This window comes from Mauremys reevesii, linkage group 2, assembly GCF_016161935.1.
Source record: "Mauremys reevesii isolate NIE-2019 linkage group 2, ASM1616193v1, whole genome shotgun sequence".
In the NCBI taxonomy this organism is placed as follows: domain Eukaryota; kingdom Metazoa; phylum Chordata; order Testudines; family Geoemydidae; genus Mauremys; species Mauremys reevesii.
In genome coordinates, this window is record NC_052624.1 from 213,828,882 (window position 1) to 213,852,679 (window position 23,798).

General features: G+C 40.6%; 1 protein-coding gene across 14 annotated transcripts in view; it reads left to right on the top strand.

Annotated features, from left to right (window-relative positions):
* Positions 1-216: 216 nt before the first annotated feature.
* ASXL3 (ASXL transcriptional regulator 3) overlaps positions 217-23,798 on the top strand; it is a 147,649-nt gene continuing 124,067 nt past the window's right edge. For 6 of the 14 annotated variants that reach the window (XM_039524848.1, XM_039524847.1, XM_039524849.1 and 3 more), the window contains exons 1-2: positions 217-508; positions 22,383-22,446. Coding sequence is in view for 3 of the 14 variants with exons in the window: in XM_039524839.1 (XP_039380773.1) it covers positions 455-508 (54 nt within the window). In the remaining 11 variants the exon portion in view is untranslated. Of the gene's footprint in view, positions 509-578; positions 644-22,324; positions 22,447-23,798 lie in introns of those variants that run through there. The other 8 variants (XM_039524839.1, XM_039524837.1, XM_039524838.1 and 5 more) reach the window with 6 other exon arrangements.

The window sequence follows — 23,798 nt, forward strand, 5'->3', positions numbered from 1 at the left end:
ACTTCCCATGGGGCAATGCTCCAGCTCGCTCCGCCGGCTGGCTGCGCACTGCACCCTGGGATATGTAGTCTCCGCTTAGCGCCCCCCCATTGGGCAGAGGCAGCCGCCCTCACAGCTCTCGCGAGGTTTTTGAATCGCTCTGGTCTCGCGCTCGGTTTCCTCGCGAGGGCGTCCGCCTTGGCTGGGATGTTTGGTGCGGTCGCCATTCCCCTGTGTGACGTCATAGTGCATTGTTGTGAGAGTAGCGGAGCATCCCTCAAGCTGTCAGCTGTGCTGCTGCGGGAGCCCGAGCCCGAGCCGGCCCAGCCCCCTTCTCCTCCCCCCGCCCCGGGGGCTCCGGAGCTCCGCGCCCGTGTAGCCTTGTCTGTGTGGAGCCCCTCCGGGCCCCCCTCCCCCGCACGCTCCAGTCCGCCCTCCCCCCGCCCCCCTAGAACCATCTCAATGAGATGCAAACATGAAAGACAAGAGGAAGAAGAAGGACCGCACCTGGGCCGAGGCTGCCCGCCTGGTAGGTGCCGCGTTCGCATGGTGCGGGCGGGCGAGCCCCCGGCGAGTGGAGGGGGCGGTCAGCCCCGTACAGGACCCTCCCCCCCCGGCTTTGTTGCAATCAGTAGGGGATGTTGGAGTGAGCGTGCAGGGCTTGGTGAGCGAAGCGATTGACTCGTCGGGCGGTAGCGGGTGTGAGTGGCAACCTAGCCTCCCCCCTTATAAGGGTGTGTGAGGGGCTAGCCAGGGGAATCCGCCCCCCCCACACACACTGCGTGTGAAGTTCCCTCATCCCCAGGGGGCGCCTCCTTTCCCTGGTATGCGTGTGTGTGAAATTACCAGGGTAGCCCCTCTTGTAGTGTGTATATGTGAGAGAGACATAGCTCTCCCTTTTCCCTGTAATGTGTGGGGAAATAGCTACACCTTTCTTTAGTGTGTGTCGAAAAACATCGTGTGTGTGTGTGAGAGAGAGAAATTCCCTTCTCCCTATCCCGTGTATTTGTTTCAAATATCCCAGAAAAGTCCTTCCCCCCCTTTAAAATATATGTAAGTGAAAGATCCAAGGATTTCCCATCACTCCATTAGTGTGTGTAGGAGAGAGAATTATCCAGGGATTCCTCTCCACCCATCTGTGTAGAGAAATAGCCCAGGCAATCAATCCCACCCCTCAGAAAGCTATCTGGCTCTAAAGACTTAATGTGTTCCCAGAGGTTTGAGGAATTATTTGTCGTCGTCTTTCTCCAGTATCTGTTTTATGTGACTTTGTTTTATTGTTCACTTAAGTGTATTAGGACACATCATTTACTTTGTGCTTCAGGACCCTTTTGTGTGAGTTCTCTCCATTCTAGGAATTTCACAGTGTGTGTGTACAATACAGCATGTGTGGTTGTACACTATAGTGCGTATGCTTTCCCTGAAGATGGGGTTGTTTCAGCATCAGTTAGATGCGGTTATAGAAAGAGGACAGCTAGAAAGATCTGCTGCTGTTTATATTGGGTGGGTTTTTTTGGTTATTCATATCAATTTCATATTTTACTGATTATTTCAACAATTAAATTAGTATCAAAAGAATGTGATCCTTTTCTTGTGGTGCTAGTGAATGTCTGTTTTATTTATTTTTTGTCTTAGAATGGCTGTGAAGCACAGTCCTTTTTGAAAGGATGTGTCTTGTGGGACTATGGAGCATTACATAGGAATTTCAGCCTTTCAGTGCTTCCACTGCATAATTTGTATCAAAATAAGAGGCAGTCCTAACTATAGATGTCACTGCCAGTGCCTCATAGGAGTCTTGCATTGATTGAACATATAAGGTTCATTGGACATGTGGCAAAAAAAAATATACTACAGTTAGTTCAGCTTTAGCAAGGGTGGTTTGATGTAGGCACTTTTAGAGTTGAAAAATATGTCTGTCTAAAACAGGAAATGTGCCAGGCCCAAGGTTCTTACTTTCTCACTATTGTCTTTCCTTAACTCTGTGGATCCTGGTAAAGGAGTAAGTGTATTAAGAAGGCACTCTCTTCCCCAAACTAATGACTAGAATAGATGTTCCCAAACTCATTAACTTTATAGCTCTTTATGGTTGTTTGTGGCTGTGGCTTGTGGCTGGCTTTTGTTGTATTGTAAGCTGCTAAACTTCATTAAAAGATGTTTAAAATACTTGGAATTCTATCCTAATGTTAGTTTTGCATGTAAGCAATTGCTGTAGCTGCCACAGGGAATATAAGCCATCATGAATGGGAAGGGAGGTGGTCTGTGCAAGGAAAATCTCTTAAGGTGTAGTCAACTCTGTGGAAAAGTTCAATAGCTTCTAGAACATAGATTGATCTGATATAGATAGGGAAACTCTCTCTGTTTGAGTGGCATTCTTTTTCTCACTCAGAACAGCCTTGATTGTGTAAACCTACTAGGACTGGTAGTTGCTTTATATGAAGAGTGGGTGATGAAGCACGTTGCCTGTTGTACAAAATGTTGTTCAGCCTCCTAAAGTTACTAAATTGTCCAGAAGCTTGTCCATAATCTGTTTCCTATATGACTTATGCACAGACTGCTTGCTTTGACCCTGATTCTGCATCAGGATCTACTAGTGCAGGGATTCATGCTAGCAGATCTTTATTGAGGCCAAATCTGTGGAGTACTTATAGTATTTTATGTAAAGGACCTGATGGTTCATTATGATTCCATTTTCTTGGAATACATCAATAATGTATTACTGCAAGGCTTGATTAAATCAATTTCTTTCCAACGACAAGTAAAGAATGAAGTGATTGATACATACTCACACGTAATGACTCATGAGCTAGCTAGATCAATATCTACGTTATACAATTGATTGGCTTCTGAATTTCTTTATTTTTAAGAATAGGAAGGTTGAATTAATAAGTTATAAGTACTGATACTCATTTTTTTATATTTCCTATAAAAACCTACAAGTGTGTTAAGCTTGTAAAGTGAATTACTCCCAAGTTATGAAATGACAAAGTTAAGATTGTAAGATAACCTTAACTCTGCTCCCTTGTGTATGTGTATGCATTACAGTACAGTCTCAAAATTATATGTTCATGCACTGTTTTTTCCATAGCACCTCTAGCTCACACAATACAGAATGGGGACAGTGCTCAGTGAATGAAATAGCTGAGTTTTTCACTTTGTCCTCTTTGTTCCTCCAGTGTGTGGCCCCGTGCTTCATGTACTGCACATTTTCCAAACTGTGGACTAACTAAAATGTTTTTTCTCTTATTTGACACTCATCACTGTAGTACCTGAGAGCCTTGCAAATGTAAATTGATTTAGCCCTACAACACGCTTGTGAAGTTAAGTATTATTAAATATTGTACCTATGCAGAACCGAAGCACAGAGAGATTAAATGTGTTGTCCAAGGTTGCATAGGAAATCTCTGAAAGAGGCAGAAAAAGAATGCAGATTCCCTGGGTTGCAGTCTAGTTCCTTAGCCCTAAGCTATACACTAGTCATGGTAGAAGTGGATATAGTGGTGTCCGTAGCGTCCTCACTTCAAACTCATATGCCCCATACAACAATTACATAGAATAAAGCAGGGATAATCTGGACCTCACACCCATATCATTACACAGCCCTGTCTTATTCCTTGTTCAGCATGCACAAAGAAAGAGGCAACAGTTCTGCAGAAAAAAAATAGTAGATTATTTTATAATAAGGCTGTTCTGTAATGCATATATCCAAGCGATCATGCTTAAGGTTGATAGGCAACCTTACATTTATCATTTCTTGATACTTGAATAAATCGTCTGTCATCTTGACATTCTTGTAATGTTTTTTGTAGAGAGTCTTAATGAAAGAAGAAACTAACAAATGCGACTATAGTCAGCTGTTTACTATATCACATTAAAATGTTTTAGACTGTGCAATCAATAAGGCAGGAACCCTGGAGACATTCCTTGGCCTGTATTTTTTGGAGGATGGCAGGGTTCCTTTGAGGTCTAACTTCTTTCCATATGTAGCACCCTACCTCTTTCCTCACTCACCTCCACTAATCAGAGAGAAAAACATAGCACTTTATAAATGGGGGAGGGAGGAGGAGAGTACAATTGAACTGTTTTGGCTCATATATTCTTTAAACTTAGTTGTTTGTTTGCTCAGAGAGAGAGCAAACCTGCCAAATTTCAGGAAAAAGCTTAAAGACTGAAAAAGTTAAAGCAACCAAAAATGACACCATTGAATGGAAAAGCTTGTGCCTCCTCAGTTCTAGGTGTTCTTAAGACCAGTATTATAAGTCCTGAAATATTAACTTCTGTCCTATACTAATTTGGTGCCTTGAGTTGGATATTCCAAGTTCATTGGTTGCACAAGACATACACAGTACAGATGCATCACAAAAGCATTGATTGTAGACCAGCTGTTTATATTTTTAATAGATGTCATAAGCCAGCAGTTCTGGTAATTTTTGTCTCTGTGTAGTTTCACATTCTAAGTTCAGTCACTTTAAAATTGAGGAAGACTCTAAAATAATGAAATGAATGTAGATTTACAAATGCATGGCTGTTGGGAATGAATGGATCACTTGGAAAATGTCAACACAAATTTGAAGTTAAACTGAAGGGGTTTGTTCTTTTGAGGTTCAGTCCTTCAATGGTATAGATCGGAGTTGTCATAGAACAACACTCAGCCATTAGTTATGGCTGCGAGGCATACTGCTTTACTTATGACCCAGATAGGTAAAATAGGCTTGAAGGGAGCAGATGCTGCAGGCTGGTAAACCCTCAAGACCAGCGTAGCCAGTATATTTCATGAGGCATTGAGCATCTGCCTATAAAGGATGGTGTTTTATCAGAACCGTTTGAAAGAATTTCTGTGAATAACTTGCCCTCATCACTGTCCTTTTGTCTTTATTCTAAGCACAGCTCTAAAGCATACTTAAACTGTAACTTCCACTTGATAGTGGGAGTAGCTGAAAATTCTGAAACTAGTAGATTTTCACATCACTTATGTTCACTAGATTACCCTCTAATGCCTGCTTTTCCTCCTCCAAGCCCTATTCATAATTAAATGAATGTAGAGGTTTGCTCCAATTGCTTAGCATTGTGCCTGTTTTGCTGCACTATGCAGAATCTTCTTGGTACAGGAGATGAGTGAACTGGGGTGTTCTAATGCTTTGGTTCTGAGTATTTCTTTTTGTAGCTTCCTGGCACTACAGGTCTTAAGAATAAATTATTGTTCCTACATAATAGTTGAAATTAAAAGACTTTAAAAAAAGTAGCAAGTTTGTATGCCAATTAAAGAATTTGCTGTTTTAAAAAATAACTACTTTGGAGTTGTGGTTATTAGCCTGTATGTTTACGTTTAGTGTGGCTGGCTGTCCAAATCTGGTTACCGGTCACTTGTCCTCTGTTCTACTGAGATTGTGTAGTTGAAGTAGCTCATACAGCGGTATGGAATTATATTGCAGTATGTCTTTATATTTGAAGCCCACAAATGGGACCAAAAATCAGAATAGTAACATGTATAACTAGAGCTTTGTAATAATACCTTTGATTTTTGTCTCCAGTCTTCACTCTTGTTACTATAAATACAGTTTAAAACGTTATGAAAGGAAGTTCATGCATTTCTAAAAATGGGGATTTGACATGACTTTGTTTTACTACACTAAGGGTTTCTTTGTTGTTGGCTTAACAGAGACCTACTATTATTTCCATATTTCTTCTAAGTTCATTCTTTTTAGACATGCAGAAATATTGCTGCTTCGGGAGGTTTTGATGGCCTTTCACTTTGATCCACAATCAATGTTGCTTTGAAGATCTGTGGGGTTTTTTAATGTTATTTATTTGCCCTAGAGCTTTCTTGGATTTTTTTTTTTATTCAAAGCAATTGCTGCACTTGTTAGGTAGCACAACTCCTCCATCTATTCTTTACCTTCTGTGGTTGCATGTACATAGCAGCACCACTTTTTGTTAGTATTGAGTATTCTAGAGATTAGTAGATTTAAAAAAAAATTTAAAAAGGTGAACTGCAAATAAGATGTAAATTTAATTTACTTGTCCAATATGTGGACAGTGACCCTATTAATTAGAATGAGACACATTAATCTTATAAACAACTAAGCCATACTTTTTTCTCTGAGATATTCTGAAGACATGTCTGTCTTGATCAACTGTGATGCTTCAGGTACCAATGAGGTACTCTAGAGCCAGACCTCTGAATATAGATACTGAAGAAAAGAGGAATGTTATATGACTTTAAAGTAACTTGGAAAACTACACAAAGCCCTTGGAAGAGCCCTCAGCTCCCTATAGATGGGTTCAGTGCTCCAGAAAGCTTCCTTAGTAGTTGTGATATCACAGCATGGGGTCCAGTGGAGTATTGCAGAGAATCAGGAGCCAGATGTCTGAATTCTCAAGACCTGAAATAAGAACAGAAAAGGGAAAATTTGGATTGTTCATGGGCCCAATCCTGCAAGATGTTGAGTGCCTGTCTTGAGTGCCTTCAGTTTCCTTTGATGTGATTTGGAGTGGAGCCTACTCAGCGTCTCCCAGGCGGTCCTCTGCACATAGTCTGATCTGGCCTTACATGCTAAATGTCTATCTTTGCCTTTTCAGTGAGGGCATTCAATCAATATGTATTGCTGAAGTCAATGGAATTTACTTTTTATGTTTGCAGGTCACCTTTAGATAACACCTATGCTTCAAACTATTTCCTGTTACATAGAGCATCTCATTTCCTCTTCCAGTTTTCTGACTTAAAATCTAGTAATGTCATCTCGCAATATTTCAGGATAAACATACTTTTATAAGCAATTGTCTACTTCCCCCATCCCAGGTGTTGCATTCTGAGAATTTTAAATATATATATATGCTATTTGATAGCAAGGCAACAAGAAAAATGTTTTATTTTATTTTATCTGGGTTGTGTGATTCCCTAAAGGCCCCAGTCAGTATCAGGGCTGTATTGTTCTAAATGAAGACGTGATCCCTGACCCGAAAAGGTTAAAACCTAAATTGAAACAAGGCAGAGGTGAATGTTTATGAAACAATCAGTGAGGGAAGGAGGATGAATGAAGTAACATTGGCTAACTGTGGACAGCTTGATGATTCTGAATCATTTGGATATTTTTAGTAAACAAACTAATATTAGCTATCCATGATGTGACAAAGTTCCTCCTCTACCTTGGTGGGTCCTGCGCTTATTGGCAAATTTGCTCACCTCAGTGATCTTCCCCACAGTCTGGATCAACTCCTCCTGTGTCTGATCAGTAGTTGGGAGGTTTGGGGGGAACCCAGGCCCAACCTCTACTCTGGGTTCCAGCCCAGGGCCCTGTGGATTGCAGCTGTCTATAGTGCCACCTGTAACAGCTGCATGACAGCTACAACTCTCTGGGCTACTTCCCCATGGCCTTCTCCAAACACATTCTTTATCCTCACCACAGGACCTTCCTTCTGGTGTCTGATAACGCTTGTACTCCTTAGTCCTCCAGCAGTATACCCTCTCAGCTCCTTTTGCTCCCAGCTCTGCACATGCACTTCTTCTCCTCTGGCTCCTTCTCACCTGAGTGAGCTCCTTTTTAAACCCAGGTGCCCTGATTAGCCTGCCTTGATTGGCTGCAGGTGATCTAATCAGCCTGTCTGCCTTAATTGGTTCTAGCAGGTTCCTGATTACTCTAGTGCAGCCCCTGCTTTGGTCACTCAGGGAACAGAAAACTCCTCATCCAGTGACCAGTATATTTGCCCTCTACCAGACTCCTGTACCACACTGGTCTGGGTCTGTCATAGTGGTCAATAGCAAAAGAGGGTTTTGAGGTAGATGTTGTAAAGTTGTTCTGGTTAGTTCTGGGAAGGCTTTCCTTGCATATAGGGTAGTGTGTAAGAAAGCAGAAACGTGGAAGAAGTGAACAAATGGATGGCTGGGTGGACTGGCGTAACTGGTGAAATAGAAGGGCAGGATACAATATAAGTGATGAGGAACAAACAATAGGTAGAGATGGATGGAGTGAAGGGCATGAGGATTAAATCAAGGTATAAATGTAATGCAGTTGAAGATAAGACAGAGGACAGGTTAAAAAAAAGGATGTGATATAGAGCAATGGGTTAGAAGATTTTAATGGCTATATTTTGTATGGATTGGAAGGTGATGAGCACATATCTGAGCCACTGTGTTTATCATTTGATGAGCTGATTTAAAAAAAAAAACAAGAACACTTCAAGCTGCTTTCTTCTCTTCACTTTAGTTGGCTCTCTAAAAATGGATCTTCTTAATTGTTTCTCTTCAGGCATCTGTTACAGCTAGTGTATTTTGGAGTTACTGTCAAATGATAGAGTAGATGTGTTTGAAAAAGAACAAAGATTCTATCCACCCATTCATGAGGTTCTCTGCCCTGCATAGGTACAACTTCTATCTAATATACTACCATAAAGATTCTTTATATTACTAACATTTTAAGTGATTAAAATTTGGATTATATTTAAAAATATTTTTCACCATTTATACAGTTTTCTGTTTTTATTTTGGTTAGTTGGGCAATGAAAATAAACTGGTTAATTTCACTGTTATTCACATGCTCTAGCAGAGTACTGCAATGTCTGAGTTGCAACCCTTTAGGCCAATGTTTAAGTCTGAAAACAAAACAAAATAAAAAAATCCCTACTGTCTAAACTTTGGGCCTGACCTACATAAATGTCCTTGTAAACAGAAAGTGAAGTTTGATGCCTGATGTGTGCGTAGGAAAGTGCTCCTGAAAGTCACAGATGCAGAGAGAACTATCGGTTTAAATTTAAAAGAACACTGCACCTATCTGCTCTTCTCAGCATTCTTAAAACTTGCATGTTAAGAAACCCCTTATGTATTACTTGAAGTGCCATTAAGGGTGGAAGTTACTCAGATATTGAAGTGTGTGTGTGTGTGTGTGTTTGAGAGAGAGCTCTGGGAAGTCTAGAAAACTTCTGTAAGTACTAATGTTCCAAAAACCTGCATTTAGACATATATTCATACAGAATTTGTTTGTGGTAGGCATATTATAAAACTCTTTTAAAGTTTTCTGTATCGTTGTATTTTGCCACGTACCTATCTCTTGAACTTTAAAATGCAAACTAGCATGCCTCTTCTGTGTGGGAGCAGCAATATTGGCAAGGGGCCAGGGAAAAGTGGCAGAGAGGACTTGGAGAACTGCAGTGGGGGAAAAGATGCAGAGGTGCGCACACACAGTATGAAGTGGAACAAAAAAAAAATATCCCAGGAGGAAACCAAAATTCCATGATAGAGAAGGAGAGAAATGGAAAGAGAGAGAGAAATTAATTTTCTTAATTTTGGGAAGACACTTTATTGGACTGTCAGCTACTTATTTAAGTGAAGTGGTAACACAATAATCTCAAATAAGACTTCCCTGCTAACTTTTTGTTTTCTTCAGGTATTTGGTATTATGAAGTATGGAGATTAAAACAACAAACCAAAGAATCCTGTCCTCTGTAGAAACTATTGTGACACTCTGTACCTCGGGGGAACACCCTGCACCCCCATGTTCATCCTTATAAAATGATTGTGTGGTATCCAATGTAAAGTTTGTCATGTCGGGTGTCTTTGGAAGGCTCATGATGCACTGAGCATTGTTGTTTTAGTAATGTTATAGGTTGTAATTTCATGTATATAGTTATGAGGCTCAAAATGTCTTCTCATGTCTTAAAACAAGCCCAGGCAAAAACTCCTCCAGAGCAGAGGGGCAGTTCACACCTCATCAGGGCATGTATGGAACAAACCCAGCCCAGCCTCACAGGAACAAAGGACACTGGCCTAGGCAGCAACAAAGGATCTGTTGGACTCTCGAGTGAGTCACCTCCCTTCCCTTGGTCAGTTTGGGACTATGATGAGGTAATGCTCACATGACTCTGGGGGTGGGGAGGGCAAAGCCAAGAGAGAAGAAAGAACATGATAAAAAGGGAGAGACATTTGCCATGCTCTCCCTCTCTTTCACCTCCATCAACAGACACCACCACCAAGTGACTGAAGTGCTGATCAAAGGGGAGAGTCTGGCTGAAGAGCAGCCAGTTAGCATGTGGTGAGAAGCATCCAAGTTTGTAAGGGCACTGAAAATGTTAAGATCGGCTTACAATGTGTTGCTTTTATTTCATTTGATCAGATCTGACTTGTTGGGCTTTGGCTTATAATCACTTAAAATCTATCTTTATAGTTAATAAATCTGTTTGTTTATTCTACTTGAAGCAGTAAGTTTGGTTTGAAGCGTGTCAGAGACTTCCCTTGGGATAACAAGTCTGGTACATATCAATTTCTTTGTTAAATTGACGAACGGGCATAACTGGACACTGCAAGACAAAGGTTTCTAGGGCTGTGTCTGGGACCGGAGATATTGGCTAGTGTCATTCAGTTGCAGAATCCATGCAGTGGTTGGCCAAAAGTGCTCACTCACATAGCTGGGAGCAGCTTACATGCCAGAGGCTGTGTGTGAACAGCCTGGGAGTGGGGGTTCTCACAGCAGAGCAGGGTAAGGCTAGCTCCCAGAGTCAAGGGTTGGAGTGACCTAGTAGATCACAGGTCCAGAGAACACCAGAGGAATGTCACAACTATAATTAGAACTTTTTTCTGGGAAATGAACTACTGTGTTTCTTATTACATCACATTCCAACTAATTTTAGGATAATTTGCCTTATCATCCATTTCAACCAAGAGAACATTGAAAAGGTAAAAAAAGAAAATCAACCAACCCTTTAGAAATAAATGAAAAGACCCACTTGTCTTATGAAATATTTTCCTCTCCTTTGAGCGATAGGCAATCCTTTCTACTAATGGAATTTTCAGAGTTAGTGTCACCTGATCTTGTCCAGATTGCTTCTAGAAAAGCAATGCTTATATGTGTACCTGTCTTGGAATCTCTTTTGCAGGATGAGACTACTGCTGTTTTTTGTTTAGTAACCAGAAATACTGATATATTTTCTTACCGTTGAAGAATATAACATCGAAATGTTCCACAAATAGATTTGTATTTATGGGTCACAATATCTGGAACAGTTTAAGGCAAAAGGCTCATCTAACTACTGCATTGTATTGCCTTATAGGCAGAAGATGAACTGGATAGCTACACTGGAGGCCAATGCTGAGGCATCATAACCTTTGTGCAAAGTGACCTTTCGTCTTTCTGTTAACAGGATTTTTTAAGGAAACATGGTTTTCTAAGACCACAGTCATTGGAACTAAGACTGCAGGCTGTTGGGGAGTCTGTGTAACTTGCATGGGATTTTGGTAATGAATGTTTTGACTCTATAGCTCCGTGTTAGAATTCTTTTCAGTGCTTTTGTGAATAGGCAAGGGCCTTTTCTTTTCTTTTAGGATACCAATTTTACAATAGTGTTCCATATCCTTAAAATAAAAATATTCTGAGATTGCTCCATTGAGCAAGAGAGTTCATTCTGTGGTAGAGCACCAATAGAGTTGAAGGATAAAAGACAGTTAAATCTTTTCCTGTGGACTGCAGTTGATTTTAAATCATAATCCTTCCCGTGCTGTCATATGTCACTTAGGGCCTGAGCAAGGCTCCTCTATCCCTGTCTATCCTAATCCACACTGTGTATGTTCTCTATGTTGTTAAGTCCCATAGATATCCTGCTCTGAGTAGTGTTCGATGAAGGTATTCTTTCACTTAGCCCCTTTTGCACGTTCTTTCAGCTGCCCAATGGCACGCTTGCCATGGCAGATGCTCTGGCTTCATTCTTAACACATGTCCTTTGTATTTCCATCTTTTTTTCCCCCTGGATAACTTTAGAGATCAGGAGGTGTTAAACTCTGACAAATCTTGGCATATGTTATTTCATTTACTATCTTGTATTTTTCTAAGGTATTTGCTTTCGAAGACATTTAGACATCTGTCTCTGGTGACTTTCCAGCTTTCACATCCGTATGTTAAGATGGAAATAACATTTGAATTGAAGAGTCATAGTTTGGTTGATAACTTAAAATCTATAACTTATCAGATCCTGTTGAAATTGGTGAATGCAGTTGCTATTTTGCCAGTTGGTGATATTATTTCCTTCTGGCTATCCCCCTAGGCTTGTTTAACCCCCAACTTGTAGGACCAGTGGACTGCTTTTAATCTGAACCTTACCCTTTGACCTATATGGCTTGGATGGCCCTACCAGGAGTAACTCCTCCTGGCAAACTTCTCAGGGTCATCAAAACATTCAAGTCTTCCATCATGTCACAGTGTAGTATCCAGGAAGGGCCACGTTATTGAATCCACTAAAGAAATTCCTTGATTTCCTGGGACTACGAAAAAATAAAAATTCATACTGAGCATTCAGAAAAGTCTTACTTAAAATGTGAAAAGACTAGTGCTATGCTGAGAGTAGGAGCTGCTAATGTTTACCTCTGTGGTTCCAAAAAAGGGCTTACTTTAGGGTAAAACTCCCCTCACGAAAGGCAAATGTGTAGTTCAAGTAGGGCAGAATGAATCTGCCATTGAGTAAATCATATATTAATTACCTAATGGGCGAGTTTTGCCCTTTCCTGGTTTGCTTTTCTTTGATGCTTTCACCTGCCAGAAAACAAAAAAGGCCATTGCTGTTCAAAGTAGAATGAAGATAGGACAGTGAGAGAGAAGGCAGTAAACTAAGAGAGCCCTAAAATAAAGCTCATCTCTTGGTTGAGCAGGAAACCCAGTTGTATGAAAATGATGTACCTATAACCTTCCCGGCCGTAAAAGAAAATCCTACGTACCCTCTCCTCTACAAATTAAAGTATCTACCTTGTTTGTGATTCATAGTTTTGTGGCATGCAGGCTGATTTATTGCACCTCAGATTTCCCATTAGTGTGTGCCGAGTTCTTGTTCGATCTGATTTTAGAGTTGAAGCAGGCTTATGGCCCATGCGAAGAGTAGTCATTCCAGGCTGAGTCTGGAGCTCATGGCTGCCAACAACTAGTGACCTATCCTGAGTGCTTTCAGGTTTTACTCAGATAGGTAGACAAAATCTGCATCTTAATTTTGGGCTTAGGGTTACAAACTCTTGGTATAAGGATCACATCTTTATCTCTGTCTCACTATCACCTCTGTAATTTTGAAGTCAGAGTTCATCTGTGTTCCTTGTGGGCATGAGGCCCTATTTAATTGTTCTGGCTATGAAGATTGATCCCGTTTATTGAGTTTAAATCTCTAAGGGAAACTTCTGTTCAGCTGGTAAACCACTCTGTTGATTTTACTTTGTCAGCTATGTCAATGCAGTGTCTCCCAACCATACTGTCATGGTATATCCTCCTCACAGTAATGTTGCCTTGTTATATGGCTGATCTGTGTAAGTTACTGATCGCATCAGAGAATTTTTGAAAACCTTATGCTTGGGCTTCCTGAAGCCCTTATCAAGGGTAGTGTGGATAAAGATATGCTCCCTGTGGAAAACTGGTAATGCTTATCATTTCGTGTATTCCAAAGGCAAAAAATTATTTCCTAGAATTATCTTTTGAGTCACAGATTAAATGATAGGTGTGATCTAGCAGTAACCAGAGAAGGAGAACTTCTCCAAAAGAACCAGGGCAATTCACCCCCAAAAAACAAATCTGCTCCCCTTCATTCAACCTTGTGATTACCATGCATTCCAAGCACTTACAACTCACCACAATTGTAATCAAAAGCATTTTCTGCCATGAGGAAGAATGGGAATGGGAAAATACCATACTCTTTTGTGTGTATTATAAACAACAATCACCCCAGAACAAATGAACAAACCAACAGAACAACTGCTGGTATAAGGTGCCATGAAAGGTGTTTTTTTTTTTTTTAATTGCCAGCAGTTTGGGATGGTCAGATTAGGGTTGCAAACCCTCCAGGATTGTCCTGGAGTCTCCAGGAATTAAAGATTAATCTTTAATTAAAGATTGTCATGTGCTGAAACCTCCAGGAATCCCTCCAGCCAAAATTGGCAACCCTAGGTCAGATCGTTCTCAAATAGAAAAGCTGTAAGTTATGCAGGTCTTCCCAATAAAACCTTTAGGGCATCTCCCCGTTATATAGACACACCATCATGTGTTCTATCTAATCTATCGGTACCTTGCCAAACTCTTGTTTGTAATGGGTTTGAAACAACATGTTATTTGCCAAACTTTATACGAACATCCCTAGGTTCCACCCAAATAGAGCCCGTTTTTGTTACAGCTAGTATACTTTAAAGCCAGGTGGGGGAAGACAGTAGGAAGATTAGAATTAAAAATGAACAAGATATGTGACTCAAACAAAATATGCATGGTTTGGTGTGGTACAAAATACTGATTCTCCCTTGCTTGAGAACCTTGCATGAGTAACTGACAGCTGTACCATCTGCGAGTAAGATGTTGTTCCCCAATTCATGGCAATTAAAACTTCTAGCATCCCACACCGTCATGTATTTTATTTTATATACAGCTGGTATTGATGACTAATCTCTTAAGACTTTAATCATCTCATGAGGAGAGGTGGAATAATTCACAGTAGCCCTTCCTTTCCTCACTCATGAAGATAAATGTCATAAAAATGATGGATGTTCATTGTTATGACACTAACCATTTTATATTTAACAAAGATAGCAAAATCCCACTGGCAGCTAACAAAAGAATTCTCTCTATATATGTGGCGCGAGAAGGCTATATTTCTCTAATTCAAAAATGTGACTTTCCTGTCTACTTTTGGAGCATTTGAAGTACTATAATTTGATTGTACCAGTGAATTGACTACATACAGGGATATGATGTCACAATTCAAATTGATTTCAAGTCAGTTTTGAACATTCTGTAAGCTTGAAAACCCCCAAAGTCCCTTTCATTTGTAATACCAGTTCCCTCGAAAATTGAATAATTCCCCCCTGAATAAAACAAGATGATGGCTTTCATTTCACTTTTCTTTGGAGGGATTTTCCTGATGGGGGAATTCAGATGCTTTATTTTTTTGGGGGGGGGGGGGGGAGAGGAAGTCACTTCTTCCCTTCCGGTTTTAGTTTTCCTTGTCCTGACCTTCTGTGTTGCACCCCAGCCCATCCACCCTCCAGGCACACACACTTTGGTCATCCTTATAAGGATAAAACCTACCAAAGTACGAACAAAGGTTCACTCTCTACATCAGTAACAACACAGTTTTGCTCCCCTTCTTTTCATGTTAGCCAACAGGCAGCAGTACAGGGAACTGTGCTGTGTAGCTGGCGATGAGAGAGGAAGAGAGAAAACACTAAGTCTTGCAAGGATAAGGAATCTCTTTACAAAGACTGAGAGAATGTAAATAAACTTTTCATCCAAGCATCAAAATGCTGTACAATGAGGATAAATATTTTATCTGTTTTACAGATGGGAGAACTGAGTCACAGAGAGGCTACGTGATTTGTTAAGGGTCACACAGTATTTCTTTCTATATTATTATTAGATGTGGTATAATGTAACAATCCTATTATTTGTAAATAAAGCCTTGTTATAATCAGCCCAGACCATGGCTATAAATGCTTAATTGTATTCATGCCTCACAATATACCCATATCAGTCACAACACAAAATCTGCTTTTTTTATTAATTTCATGGATAACCCTGATCTAGAAAAAGTATTTTAAAAGGTGATAGGAAGTACGTGTTTAGCTGCTGTATGTACCCCTAAACATATTTTATTCTTAATCCTATATGTTATAGTTTAGTATTTTTTCTCTCTGAAATCTTAGGTCTGTATCTGTAGGACACCATCTAACAAGATAACTCCTTGTAGGAGAGGAGTGGAAAGAAAACTGGCATAACTGTCTCCTCTTGTTAAATCTGGTACATTTAGAGAGTAGCCAGTAGGAATTCTGTTACTTTCCTCAGGCAAATGTAATGTTTAAGGAGTACTTCCAAAGTGAGTAAGTGATGGAAGCTTGTAAAAACGCACACTTGTGTGCGTGCGCGCGCGCACACACACACGATTTCAGAAGACTTCCTCTTCACGTGTTTTGATTCTGACCATGTTGAAACATCAGTAGTACAGTAAACCTTTTAGTGTCTGAAAAAAAAATCTATATTAGTTTGCGTTAGAGTGATATAACATATACAAAAAAGTGAATATATTCAGGCTTTTGTGTGCTATTTTTCTCTCCATCACTCACATAGCAATCAATGTTAAGTCCCAAGCAGCCTGCGAAGATCTGCAAAAGGATCTCACAAAACTGGGTGACTGGGCAACAAAATGGCAGATGAAATTCAATGTTGATAAATGCAATGTGCAAATGCACATTGGAAAACATAATCCCAACTCTACATATAAAACAATGGGGTCTAAATTAGCTGTTACCACTCAAGAAAGAGATCTTGGAGTCATTATGGATAATTCTCTGAAAACATCCACTCAATGTGCAGCGGCAGTCAAAAAAGCGAACAGAATGTTGGGAATCATTAAGAAAGGGGTAAATAATAAGACAGAAAATATCATATTGCCTCTATATAAATCCATGGTACATCCACATCTTGAATACTGCCTGCAGATATGGTCGGCCCCATCTCAAAAAAGATATATTGGAATTGGAAAAGGTACAGAAAAGGGCAACAAAAATGATTAGGGGTATGGAATGGGTTCTGAATGAGGAGCGATTAATAAGACTGGGACTTTTCACCTTTAAAAAGAGATGACAAAGGGGGGATATGATAGAGGTCTATAAACTCATGACTGATGTGGAGAAAGTAAATAAGGAAGTGTCGTTTACTACTTCTCATAACACAAGTACTAGAGATCACCAAATAAAAATAATAAGCAGCAGGTTTAAAACAAACAAAAGGAAGTATGTCTTCACACAATTCTACAGTCAGCTTGTGGAACTCCTTGCCAGAGGATATTGAGAAGGCCAAGACTACAACAGGGTTAAAAAAAGAACTAGATAAGTTCATGGAGGATAGGTCCATCAATGCTATTAGCCAGGATGGCATGGATGGTGTCCCTAGCCTCTTTCCCAGAAGCTGTGAATGGGCGACAGGGGATGGATCACTTGATGATTACCTGTTCTGTTCATTCCCTCTGGGGCACCTGGAATTGGCCACGGTCAGAAGACAGGATACTGGGCTAGATGGACCTTTGGTCTGACTCAGTATAGCTGTTCTGATGTTCTTAATTTTTCATAGTGTTTCTTTAGATAATAGAGGGGAAACAATATACAGCATAAAATACAGGCAAGCTGATGCAGGACACAAACTGTTGGGGTGGAAAGGAACAGTCTCAATCACCTAAGCATGGTCGCTTTCTCCCCTTGTACCAGGTGTATGCGCCAAAGAGGCATTCACCTCCCTTATGGATGCAGTTAAGGATCATGGCCATGAATTCAGGGCAGTTTGTAACTAATCTCTGATATGGTGGTGGGGTGGGAGGGCTATCTTTTTCTCTTTGCTCTCTCCACAGCGGAGCTTCATCCAATGTAATGATTCATAGCCACAAACTGCATAGCACCTATGTTTGTCAGCTAACCGCATGCATATGTCACAGACTAGAACTCCCATCCTAATACTCTAAACTCGTAGCCCTCTGTCACTGGAACTAAAGGAGACTCTCTGGAATAGTAATAGAGCTCATGCTATAGTAGAAATGGAAACAAAACTCAGTGTTCATCAAGATATTTGCCTTTGACCCTGATCTTGCAAAGCAATCTGGTAGCATGGACCCTCTGCCTATGCGAAATCCTGTTATAGTCAGTGGGATGTGCTGGGGTCTATGATAACTCATCCCAATGCAGGTTCAGGATATTAGTCATTTAGATACTTACCTTGTCTTACTAAGTAATAAAATGGGAAATGTACTCTTTACCTACTAGCCTGAGGGTTGATTTTACTCATTATGACAAAAAATTTTACTTGCCACAGCCTCTGCAATTTAAAGGAATAAAACAGTTGTGCTGTTCCGTTGTATATTGTATTTAATTGTGACATTTATTTATTTTGAATTCTAAATGCAAGTATGCCATTTATTTTGATTTTTCAAAGAGCCCTAGCTTCCATTACATGAGTTAAAATGTGGCATTATAGAAAAAACATTATACTCAAAACTGATCCAGTTATCCCAGTCCCCCCAAAAAACATTAACCCAGCCAATCAAAGCAGTAGAACAGAGAAATCATCCATCCTACTGGAGAGCTTCATTCTCTGTCTTCACCTTCATCAAATGCCTAAGGAATTGGACAGGCCTTCCATGGCCTGAAGGTCAGAATACTGGGGCAGTTTCAGACCAAGATGGGGAGTATGTTCCAAAGTTGATATTCTGACAGAAAACTATCTGCCAGCTGTTTTCCCCCAGGGCAACTGAAGGGATTGCAGCTCATGTGTCTCTGCCGACTATGGTGTTGGCTGTCTGAACTTTTAGGGTGGCGTATTCTAAGCCACTAGGTCTTTATAGAAACCAATAGGGAGCCAATGTGGATCACGATATATATGTGCAATGTACCAATCAGTTGTTAAACTTTGTGTTTGATATACTTGGAAAACCTGAATGTACTATATTTATATCGCTATATAATTTTGCTTTTATTAAATCTTCATACTCTTCTTGGCTTCATTCTACTTTTTCATTTCTTTCCTATAATAATACAGGATTTCTCAATTTTTTTTCACCATATAGACCACATCCTTTAAAAAAAAAAAAAAAGTCTCTCAGGGACACTTCCCCTCCCATTCACAATTGTATAACATCCCCATGGCAATTATAATTGCTCATATGGAAAAGTAATATTAGGAAAGTTATTAACATATTTTTAGTGTCTTTTAATGCAGTTTAGCAGCTGGAAATGAAGAGAGCTAGCATCATGTGACCAGCCAACTATCTGTAGACCACCAGCAAGCAAGTAATCGTGGTGTACCTTCCTTTGTTGTCTTCATTCATCTTTTCCTCCTTTTACCTTTCACTCTGTTACATTCTTTTTTTCACATATTGTGTCCCCTACTTCTTCCCCTTTGTCTGTCTCTTCTTGCTTCTCTTATCCTCAGTCCCAGCCCAAAATACTTCCCCAAATCTCTCTTCTAATTGATTTACCTATCAGTCTCTCCTCTCACAACAGAAGGCTTTGACGTTTTAGCAGAAACCTAATAGCCAGAAGGCTAAATCTGCTGACCAAAAACCAATATGAAAGATTTGTGTGGGGCCTTCCTCCCCCTCCGCCCCTGCCTGTGGCTGCTTAGAAAAAGGGCTAGGTAGTATCACTTCTACCTCCCTCCCAGCCTGTGGTGTTTGGGTTTTTTGGATTGTCTTTCCTAGTGTGTTGCTCTATTGTCATTGTGGTTTCTTGGACTGTAGCTTTGCCAAGCAGCAGCAATGAAATGTACCTGATTCTTTTCAGTTTAGCTGCTGTTCACAGGGATCTGGATGTATCAGTGGAAAGCTTGACAAAGCTATGAGCAGCAGCAGAGCCATGGGAGCAGCCTTGTCTGCTAGTTTAAGAAGACAGCACTGTATCGGTTTACATTGGCTTCATATTAAGAAATCTTTTTTTCTGCAAACATAATGGCTCGAATCTGCAGAAGTGGATGGTACTTGTCTGCGAAAGCTTCCTACTTGCCACTGGAGAATAGCGTTCTTGAGTTCTGTGATTGCTAAAACTGTAGTTTGCACCACTGTCTGTTTTCTCTGCTTGTGTTGCTCTGTAATGGTTGAATTGCAAACAGTTGAGCAGATTTGATTATGTGCATTGAAGGCCAATTTTACACATACATTTAAAAAAACCTGGTGATATGTTACATACAGAGGTTATCTCCCGGTTTCATTACTGCCAAACAGATTATAATGGTACAAAGTTGGGAGGCATTGTTAATACAGAGAAGGATTGGAGCTTTATACAGGAAGAACTAGATGATCCTGAACACTGAGTAACAGAAATTGAATGAAATTTAATACTACAAAGTGAAGGGTCAGGCACTTAGGGTCTAATAAGAATTTCTGCTATAAGATGGAGGTTTATCAGTTGGAATTGACAGAAGGAGAGAAACCTAAGTGTGTGGTTGAGCACAGGATGCCCGAGAGTAACCAATGTAATGCAAAGTATGCAAATACGATCCTAGGATGTATCAGGCAAGGCATTTCCAGTAGAGATAGAGAAGTGTTAAAGACATTGTGCAAGGCTCTGATAAGACCTCATTTGGAATATTGTGTACAGATTCTGTTCACTGTTATTCAGGAAAGACTAATTCAAACAGGAACGGGTGCAAAGAAGAGCTAGTAGTGAGGTTTGCTTGCTAGGATCATGTAGGTATCTCACACTTAATTTCCTGCCATTGCAGCAGCCTCAAGTATTGGTGCACCGTTATCCCTCCTGTTTTGTGCCTGTGGCAAATAATAGTTTAATCTCCTGTGGGCTGTGATACTTTAGTCTAAATGTGGTTGTTGGGTTTAGTGTGTGGGTGCTCTGACTGTTGGTCAATAGTATACAGGAGCATAGGTGCTGACTCTGTGGGTGCTCTGGGGCTGGAGCACCCACGGGGAAAAAATTCAAAAGTGCCAATTTGTCTTCTGGACCATTAATGTTTATTAATAAGTCTGTTTTCTACTAGTAGCTCTCAGAAGTGCCATGTGATAGAACCTGGGTTTGGTTCAGAGTCCTGGTCTCTTCACTCTCCAAATCAGCAGGGTTTGGGTAAACTACTCAAGTATCCTGGTGACCTCTGTACTGAACACTCAGTGATCTTAAGGATCTTCTTAGTAAGGGGTGGGCAACCTGCGGGCTGCACATGGCCCGTCAGGGTAATTTGTTGGTGGGCCGCGAGACAGTTTGTTTACATTGACCATCCGCAGGCATGGCTGCCCGCAGCTCCCAGTGGCCACCGTTTGCCATTCCTTGCCAATGGGAGCGGCGCGTCCCTGTGGCTGGCGCGTCCCTATGGCCGGCGCTACTTCCTGCAGCTCCCTTTGGCCGGGAACGGTGAACTGTGGCCGCTCGAAGCTGCGGGCAGCCATGCCTTCGGCTGGCCAGTGTAAACAAACTCGCAGCCTGTGGGCCGCAGGTTGCTCACCACTTTTCTTAGTCCTGCTTAGATGGTGAATTTCATTGCTAGTTATGCCTAATGTGGAAGAACAAATGTAGGATACTCAAGGATACAGTGCAAATCATTCCTTTCCTTCCCCGCCCTTAAGAAAATATGTTGGTTATATCCCAAAGAACTAGGGACAGGAAGACTCATATTTTTCATGACTGTAATTTGACTTGCTCTGGGGTCCTAACTATTAATTATAATCCCAGCATTATCAGTCATTGCCCAGGTCTAAGTAAATTCCCATTCAGGGGATATGAATGTTGGAGAATGGGGTTGGGAAATAGGAGAAAGATTTAAAACAGGTAAGGCTTCCTCCCTTGCCCTTCATTACCTTGTCTTACCAAGGTGTTCATACTGCATTAAGCTATTCTCTTTTATTATTTTACATGTCTTAGTGGACAATTACTAGTTCAATTTTAATCTTTAGCATTATTGTGAAAAATCCATGGAAATACAATTTTTTTGTGGGGTGGTGGGTGCGCCGTGGAGGTATGCATTGTTGGTGCAGGTATAAGTTCAGTCTGTTCGTTAGCGCACAAGCTTCTTCATAATATTGCTGTATGTGTGATGTTCTGTACTGTCACCTCATCCTGTTTTCCATAGGTAGGTGGGGGAAATCATAAACCCTTCATTGAAATGTTTCTTCAACTAATCACTTTTACTTTCTTCAAATAAGCTACTTTAAATTAAGCCTGCCTAGTTTTTTTTCCTTACACAAGAAATACAGCCTAGTTACTGTATTTAGCTAAAATAGTCTTCTTAATAGTTATGAAAAACCCCAGACATACGGAAGACTGACTTCTCATTCAATAGTATTCTAAATCAGGAAATGTTTGCTCTTCACTTAAGGTAACTTTTGTGTTGTGTGTGTGTGTGTTTGGGGTGTGTGTGTGTACACGTGCATATAATATATATCTGTTCTAAATGGCTAGATTAATACAGTTACACTTGTCAGGATATATGAAACCACAGCCCACACTGTGCATCCAGTGATTAAACCATTTCACACAATGGGCAATTGTTCATTCCAGCACATTCAGCCTTTCTAACATATTCTCCATTTTAGTATGTCGTTATATCCAGAATGTATTTACTTCATACTTTGGTATTTAAAAGCTGTCTTGTGAGGTTGATTAAAATCTCTGTAGTGTTATACATATTGCTTTGTCAGTTCCTTTTTTGTTTTGTTTGTTTTGTTTTGTGAAGATGATCTGTATCCATGTGTCTGGCTATTGTTTCCACAATCCGTTCAGTGCAGTTTCCTCAGCACATACTGCCCTCCCTTCTCCCACTTCCCCAGACAGGGTGATTTCTGATGTTTTGCGTAGCTTTATTGTTTCCTTCCCACTGTCATCAAATTCACACTGTAATACTTGGCACTTTTACTTCCTTTATAGAGTAGGATGTGATGTCATAGAGAAGGGGACAGGGCTACCCAAATTTTCTCAATTGCAGGGAGGAGCTGCCCAGGTGTGCTGAGGGGCCTGTACTCAGGAAGAGAAACAGGGAATCCTCCACAGTGAGTAACCCCACTTTCAAGTGCACCCAGTTTCCTTCATAGCCATGTCCAGTACAGTGTAGTTTCCTCTTCTGCCCTTTCCAGTTTTACCCAGTTTGCCCTCTGGAGTGTTCCCAGTTCAGTTCAGTTTCCCTTTTCCCCCTCCATTTTACTGCATATTCATTTTACTTCATCCTTTTCTGTTATCTCGCCTCTCTTCCTTACTCCAAAGGTTATATTTTCCTTTTTTGCCTTTTGATGTTATTAACCTCCATCATTCGAGTCTTAATCTTCACTCACATTGTCCTCTTTCCAGTGAATTAGACTGTCCTATTGCTACTACTTCCTGTTTTGTCTATAGTTCCTCTCCTCTCCCTTGTAATAATCTCTTTCCGAGATCCCTCTTCACTGATCCCTTTTGCATCTTTTAATTTCTTTCCTCCCTACTTTTCCCCCTTTCAGGTCACCATTCCATTTTCCTTTCCTGGAAATTCCATGTATAATCTTTCCTATTTACGTACACATTGTTATAAGCTCAGTTCAGCTCCCAAACCTTTGTAGTGCAGCCCTCATTTCTGCATTTTTCTTTTGTAGAACTAAAAGGTAAAGAATAAGCTTGTCTGATATGGAAAACAATATGGGGCAAGGGATTTGGTAAATAGTGTTCTGAATTGGAAAGGGGAGAACAGGAAGCTACCAGAACTGTAAAATGGCAGGAGGGGCCCTGGGAGCTCAAGGGATTGGTAGAGGGTATGGAGGCTTTGGCTCCTCTAGGTCACCTGCTTGAATTACAGCCCTGGTTAGTAGTGATTGAAAATATTCACCATCCAGTCTTCGGTGACTTACGTGATATGTTTTGGTGGTATGTTTCTAGTTCCGAGTGGACAGGTGTCCACGTTACAGTAGCTACCATCACAATTGGCATTAATTGGTAACTAGTAAAGAGAGGCAAAGGATTGAATGAGCATGGAGACCAAACCAATTTCTCATTTGCCAGAGGTGGAAGTGCAAGTTGTTACTGAGTCATGTTGGAAAGACACTGTGGGGAAGCTTGCATTGCCATTGCCTGTGCTGTACCTTTTCTGTTGATAAAGGATTTCAGTTTCCAGGGCTGTCAATCTGGCACCTTACATGAGCAAAAAAATGGCAGAAAGAGTTAACTGGCTAAAACTGAAAAGGGACAAAAAGCAAATGACAAACTAGAAAGTTCCATGCCAATTGGTCTGAATTGGGATGAGGAGTGGATTAATTTGGGCTCAATTGGAAAAGGCAAAGGAGTGGAAAACTGAGCTGAACTGGAAAACATACTGCACTCGAGTGAGTCATGTGGCATCTTGTGTGCTTCTGTGAGTTTTGACCACTTAATTTTTCAT